The 7,039-nt window shown below is 32.1% G+C and overlaps 2 protein-coding genes across 2 annotated transcripts in view; both read right to left on the bottom strand.

The window, feature by feature from the left end:
- On the bottom strand, positions 624–2,215 carry LOC107616636 (MLP-like protein 43). The gene is made up of 2 exons (XM_016318589.2): positions 1,936–2,215; positions 624–1,102 (listed from the first exon to the last, which is right to left on the bottom strand). Exons 1-2 carry the CDS (start codon positions 2,117–2,119, stop codon positions 828–830), a joined length of 459 nt encoding a protein of 152 aa, XP_016174075.1. The 5' UTR covers positions 2,120–2,215; the 3' UTR covers positions 624–827.
- LOC107617915 (serine/threonine-protein kinase MHK) overlaps positions 3,791–7,039 on the bottom strand; it is a 9,051-nt gene continuing 5,802 nt past the window's right edge. The window contains exons 13-18 of the mRNA XM_016319790.2: positions 6,955–7,024; positions 6,729–6,833; positions 5,701–5,735; positions 5,532–5,577; positions 4,771–4,852; positions 3,791–4,211 (exon numbers count right to left, since the gene is read on the bottom strand). Of these exons, the coding sequence (XP_016175276.1) occupies positions 4,082–4,211; positions 4,771–4,852; positions 5,532–5,577; positions 5,701–5,735; positions 6,729–6,833; positions 6,955–7,024 (468 nt within the window). The 3' untranslated portion in view covers positions 3,791–4,081. The remainder of the gene's footprint in view (positions 4,212–4,770; positions 4,853–5,531; positions 5,578–5,700; positions 5,736–6,728; positions 6,834–6,954; positions 7,025–7,039) is intronic.

Raw genomic sequence — 7,039 nt, 5'->3', positions numbered from 1 at the left:
ATTTGCGCTTGGAGAGAGAGAGAGAGAGAGAGAATTTTAAACCAGTTGATCATCGGCTTTTCCGACGATAAATTGGTGAAACGCATCATTTCATTAAATCGATTTACCATCGGCAAAATCCGACGATAAATTTGTTAGTAACTGTGGCACCAACAAAATTATATTTCGCACCACTAATTACCATTGGATTTAGTGTCGGAATGTAAAATCCTACGGTAAATATTTTTGGGAAATCTAAGTTATCTTATATCCGACGCAAAACTTATCGCTAAATCTGCCGCTAATTATCGATGCTAAATTCGCGGGTAAATCCAACGGTTCTCAACTTTTTTTTGTAGTGGAAGAATTAGTCCCACATAAGAGAAAATAAGTAAAGAGTTTATAAGATGTGAAACACATTAACTTGATGTTTTAAGATTGTGTTAGATATAACGTTTTCTCATCTTGTATTTTCTCACTTAATTTTTTTTACAAGTCTCTTTGTAATCGAGAGTTTCCAACCGTATAACCCAACAAATGATATCAAAGACATTGGTTGATCGGGCTGGTGGTTACTTATAGTTGTCTATTATTACCAGAGGAGTGTTTTTCTTTTTTTTAAGTGGTGGTTGATACTCTATAAGTTATTACAGCCATACAACAATCACTTATTTATACGTCTATTACAAGCTTCTCACATATTTGAACATATTATTTGATGGGAAAGATCACAATATAGGGAGGAAAAATTAAACACATTTTTTCTTTGTTATTTTTTTTTTTCACATCACAAACTGATTTATTTATATAATATAATACTCTCACATTAATGTTTCTTTAATTTGGTATTATGCCTTGATAAGATAAGCATCAAGATCTTTAGTAAACTTTGTTGTCAAATCCAAGTAGGCACATGGTGGTGCAATATCTTCCCTAAGCTTCTCATATTCATAAGTCCATTTAGCAATGGCACCTCTTCTGTTACCCTTATCCATCACTTTTAAATGGGCTTTTAAGGTCTTGTACTGTGGACTAACATCTCCACCAAAGAGATTGAATGTGAGAGTTTTGTTTTGTTCATCAATGGCTTCAAAGTTTTCTTGGCATGTTGCTACCTTTCCATCTGTGCTTTGATCATAAGCAATTAGTGATATCCACATCAATAACAATTAACAAGTAGGGTACAAATAGTATGAAAAAACAATTGGGGACCCTTTGTCATTTAATTTGAGAGACAACACAATAATACTTTATCCTAAAAATAATTACTTTTTATACCTGTGATGTGGATGATCATATAAAAAAATTGAATATAATTAAATAACTGAATACACCAACAATATATGAAAATAAACTCCTTGATTTAGTAACCTTTATTTCTAAGGAAATTTCACATATAAGCTATAAATGAAAAGTTACGTAGTAACTAATAACAATTACATGCAAAACATTGGTAATTTATTCTATTTGACTTACTTTGCACAGTAAATTAAGTTATATTATTTAAACATGGGAGAAAAAAGATATTTTATACAAGAGTTTTTTTATTAAAAATAAAGCGTAAATACTCATAAATCTGGTATTGAAATTCTATTTTATTGAGAAAATGAACGTGAGGATCAAACTACAAATTTATTATAAAAGCCTTAATATCATATCACAAATTATTTATCCTAAAAGTTTTGGTTATTAAATTGAGATATATGATTAGTTTATATCTAATAATTTTCATCCTTCATTAAATTTATCTTAGATCTAGATGAATAAAAATTAATAAATTATTACTAAACTAATAACAAATGAAAGGTGGCACAAATTAAAATCTCTCACGATCATTTTGAAAAGAACCTAATCCAGAAACAAAAATTTAAACGATAAAAGGAGCCCCTTAAAAGTGATGAGTGTGAAGACAAAACATTTTACTATTTAATTATAATTAGTAATTAGCATATATACCCATGGTGTAAGTCCATTGCTTGACGGAACCAATGCTATGGCCATCACCTTTGTGAAGCTTGGCCTCATGAACATGATCAGAAACGCTTTCAAAATCGAGAAGTTGCTTCACCAAAGAACTGAAGAACTTATCAGCAGGTGTCTGGATCCCAAGTTCAACACTCTCTTTACCAGTTAGAGTCATTTCTTGAGAACCAAAACAAGAAAGAAAAGAAGGAAATAAATGCTATAATACAAAGGACTTGAGAGAAATGCTTAGTTAAGTTTATGTAGCCTCGTAGGTCCTTAAATAGAAAACCTAATTATCTAATATATTTAAAATGCAAATATGTAATTTTATTAGTCCATCTAAATAAATAATGTCGAGAATTTTTCAACTAACTATAACTCAAATGACATAATCTTTCTATCTTTATATAGAGGTTTCAGATTCGAGTCTCACTCCTTATTCTGAGAATTTGAATCTCATATTGTATATGGAATAATATATTAGAGGTTTCGGGTTCGAATCTCACTCCTAACTTTAGAAAAAATAATGTCAAAAATTTGAATATCGTCTAGTATATGGAATAACATGTTAGCAACATTTTTTTTTGTCAAGATTTTTTTTTTACATTAAAATTATTGTCTCTTTGTCATATATATATATTGAATTTTATCAATTTAACCTTTAAATTGAGACATTTTAACATATAAATTCAAAAGACTTAGAAGTAATCTGATACTTTATCACATCATTTATTTATTTTTTATCACATCATTTATTGCGACGTATAATATAAAAAATATAATTAAATGTTGAATATTAGAATTAAACAATATATATATATATTTATACACAAATATATAATAATTAATTTTACTAATTAATTTTAATATGTAAATAATATTTTTAATTTTATATATATACACACACAAATATATATTTAGTGACTCAGTTTTGCCGTATACATATGATGGTTGAATTGATAAATATGTCTATGTACATGCTAGAGAAGAATAACGCTTTATATATATGTTAGGTATACATGCAATCAAGTTCCAATTCCCTCGCCCACTTTCCCTGCCTTTTTGTATATATGGCTTCAAGCCTTCAAGAATCTTTAACTTTTCCTTCCACCATTCTCGTGTACGTTTGGATATCGATAAATATATATAGTGTGATCAGCTTAAAGCCTTAAATATATTATAACTGAATATACGTCTTGAACATATCAACCGCAGTAAAACGGCTGTTAAGCTTATTTTAACAATAGAAAAAAACATCAGTTAAACAAATTGACGCCTTACCAATTTTAGTTGGTCTAGTGGATAGCTGACTAGTCCGCTAAGCAAATTCGGACTGTTAGGAGTTGGACAGATTAGTCATAAATCTGTCAAATATGTTTGGAAATAATGCTTCACCCATTCATGAAGGCAATACTAATACCAAGTCATCATATTTTACATCATTTTACAACTCATCAAAACTGGATCTAGACCGACTGATTCACATCTAAATCGGGTTGTACTAAGCATCAAACAAAAAAAATGGTCTTCTTAGTTAACCATGAGAACCAGTGGTCGTAGTTATCGGAATCAGATTAGACCAAATCAATCAACAGCAGTCAAATCTATTAAAACCAGAATTAGGTCAGACTGAACCAATCAACATAGTCAAACCCATTAAAAACCAGTTGATTTGACGCAAACCGCTTCCATTGACCTCCACAGATGCACCAACTGCCAACTGGTCCGATTGAAAATGGGGTAAATAAGTTTTTTCACCAAGTAAAATTAGTGGCACCCGGTAAAATTTTTCTTCTGATTCTAATGCAAACACTTTCAGATGTAAATATTTGTCATGAACACAATGTTTCAAAAAAAAAATGACAGAAGGAGGAAAGAAGTTATGCTTCATGTCCTCCTCATATTCTCTATTTCAAGTTCTATAACATCAAGTTCGAATTTCAGTATTACAATTAAGGAATGGAGTCAGATATCTTTGTAGAATATAGTTCAGTACTTACACTCAATTTCATGACAAGGGTAAACTATCTTTAGTTCTACACAGAGCTGTACAATATATTAGCTAAACGAAAACCAATATGTGCAATATCAGGATTCAAGAAGATGAAACGGCGACGATCAAAGTTCAATCAATCATTCAAAGGCAGTGCCCACGCTGGAATGGGGAAGACAAAGCCAAAAATGGTGTGGTTAAGATGTTAGGCTGCATAGGCTGGAAGGAAAATCCTGTTGATTGTGGAACTCCAATTGGCGAATGCTGCACGGAGCTGTCGCCGGAAAAGACAACAGACAAAATTACAGATCATTAATCTATACCAAGTTTATATGAGCGGGTTTTTTTTTTTCAAAATAACAACAAAGCCTTATCCTACTAGGTAGAATCACCTACATGAATCAAACAATCATTGTACCCTATTATGTATCATGTCTACAGTGAGATTGTTTACACATAGAAAGAATTTCCTTAATGTATCGAGGGTGGAGCAATACAAAGGGGTAGAGGAAAAGAGTTCCTCTAAACCAAAAAAACCCATATGCTTTACACCATATAGATGGAAAATGCCTAATTCTATCCCAAACAACAGCTTTTCCAGGTCTATCATTAAAAGTTCATAGATTGCTTTCTAGCCATAGTGGAATATATAGCACATTGCCACAAAATGTAGCCTCTTTCTTTCTACCGAAACCTGTAAAACCTCATCAAAGGAAACTGATCTAGTTGGCACACCTAGGATTTTCCAAACATGACGAATGAAGAACTCCACAAAGAATCAATATTACTGCCTATGACCGACGAGGAAAGAGAATGAATATAAAAGAACTTACCTGTATGACAATGATAATGACAATGATGTCTCTGCTGAATTCTGAACTCCATTTTGATCAGGAGATAACAATGTCCAAAATACTACATCACACAATAACCATAACTCGTTATTAACAAGAGAAGAGTTGGTAAATGTTTCTTTTTTATATTTAAAAAAAAAATCGAGATTAAAGTAGAAATTTCATGTCTCATCCATCGGCATCTAATACTTCAATTAGTAACATCTAATTACTACTTACTGGTACTAAGTAGAGCCGTTTAATCTTTCAATTGTGTGGCCTATTTCCAACAACCAAACCTAGGTTTGGCATGTTTAGTTCACGGGAAACCTAAGATGGTATATACAGAAACTAAGCAATTATTTGCTGTATATGATTGTCTTGGGTATCATTATGAGTTTATGAGCAACTACTTTAGTTTCCCTCAGTTTGGCCACCATTATTAATAAGGTTAAGGGGTTCAATTGTTTTCTTTTTCTATTTTCTGATTATAACAGGATTCACTTGTTTTCAGAGAAGAAATTTTGTCCATGCTGGTACTTTCTAGTTTCTACTTTGTCTTTATCAAGAGAATTAAAAAAAAAATACACCCTTTAAAAATACAGTTATGGGGGTTCAATTACTAGGAAACTAACAGAACCAACTAAGCTTTCCAAAAAATTGAAATAAGCAAATCTAGCTTTTCAAATGTTAAAACTGGTATCTTCTCTATAAAAAGATGAAATTATGAGTTTTAATATAGGTCAGAAACTAAGAATTACCTGACTGGTCTGAGTGATCTTTAAAATCCGAGCAAAAGAGCATATTCTGCATTTTGTTATATCACATAAAAGTCAAAATATAGATAATTATCTCAGGTATTAGGATCATAACTTATAACATAAAACTAGAATATGCAATGCTCCTGAATTTACAGCATTGTGCACCAACCTCTCCCATGCCCTCAGAAACATTGTGAACCAAGTCTGCAAGAAGTGGCAATATTAATGGTTTGGCATGTCTACTATTGATAAAATGAAGGAGAGGATGAAGAAAATTGAGAGGGCAATAAGGACCAAAAGTTCAAATCAAAGGAAGAGGTCATGATATAGAAAACAACATAGATTCAATATTGTAAACTGAATAATTATCAGGAGAGTAAGTAAACATAGAAACTTATAATATTTTCTCACGATAGAATACAGAAACTTGAGCAATCAAAACAAAACAAAAAACAGCAATCTCATTGGTTAATATTTATCATGAGTAGATAAAAGTGACAATCAGTAATTAGATTGCTAAGTATATCACCTTTAACTGGCATTCATTTAGATAAATGCACATACAACAAAAAGGCATCCCTTTAGTCTTTACTTGATATACTCTCACAGTCTTATTCAATCACTCATCTAAGAAAATGTAAAATTTCATTTAGAATGCTCAAAGAAAGGCAATGCAATCACTTGTCTAAAGTAATAGACTCCAAGTCCAGGTAACCACATTGGAAACCATGAGGGACTCAAGTTCCATATGCTATAGGATCTTAACATTCCATGATAACTGCAGAATCAGGAACTGCATAATGTTCACGAATCCATCAACAGCTTTCAGGCATACACCAACGGAACTCTAATTTACAACCAAGGGTAGAAGGCTTTGGTAACAATTGATACAAACTTCGGAAGAACAACACAAAAACTAAGGAAGGTCGAGGTTATAAAAATCCATCAGAATTTATGCATGGTTGTTTTCCCTACCAACAAAGCACAACGTAGACCTGAAAGCAAACTTAGCACACTGACCGAAAAAACCAGCAAAAATATTTAGAAACAAGGGATATTTCTGCTGTGCAAACATCTATTAAATAAACGACACCAAACATGCTACTGCTATACCAAAAAATGGGTGACCCAAAAGAAAGACTTAGCCCAACTGATTATATTCAATGTTGTTATATGAATTATTAGAATAGTATTTACCCAAGTTTGGAACACTAGGCTTTACTGCTAATGTCAGGCCAAGAAAACAATCATCGGGATCAGGGCCAAAATCCTGCAGTTTCAGCTCAAGATTTGGCTTTGCCCCTGTAAATTGAGCAGAAGGAGAACAATAAACAATATGTTCAAATATACATGGCATCTATCTAACAAACAAAAATGGTTCAAAGGAAGGATTTAAGACAGAAAGAGAACAGGAGTGCCTCACTCTTGCTACTCAGCTTCAGCTCAAGTGGATCGCGGGCATGAAGTGAAGAAGGAACCCATGTATCAACCTGTGCAGTAAATATTAG

The sequence above is a fragment of the Arachis ipaensis genome, chromosome B09, assembly GCF_000816755.2.
Source record: "Arachis ipaensis cultivar K30076 chromosome B09, Araip1.1, whole genome shotgun sequence".
NCBI lineage: Eukaryota > Viridiplantae > Streptophyta > Magnoliopsida > Fabales > Fabaceae > Arachis > Arachis ipaensis.
Note: the sequence above shows the minus strand (reverse complement) of the source record. Positions and strands in the feature narration are given on the sequence as shown.

Bases quoted from the DNA above. Each gene is read 5' to 3' on its own strand.
- LOC107616636 (XM_016318589.2), bottom strand. From the start codon at position 2,119: ATGACTCTAACTGGTAAAGAGAGTGTTGAACTTGGGATCCAGACACCT. The intron at 1,103-1,935 runs GTATATATGCTA...ATCAAAGCACAG, and splicing joins GCAATGGACTTACACCATGG to ATGGAAAGGTAGCAACATGC.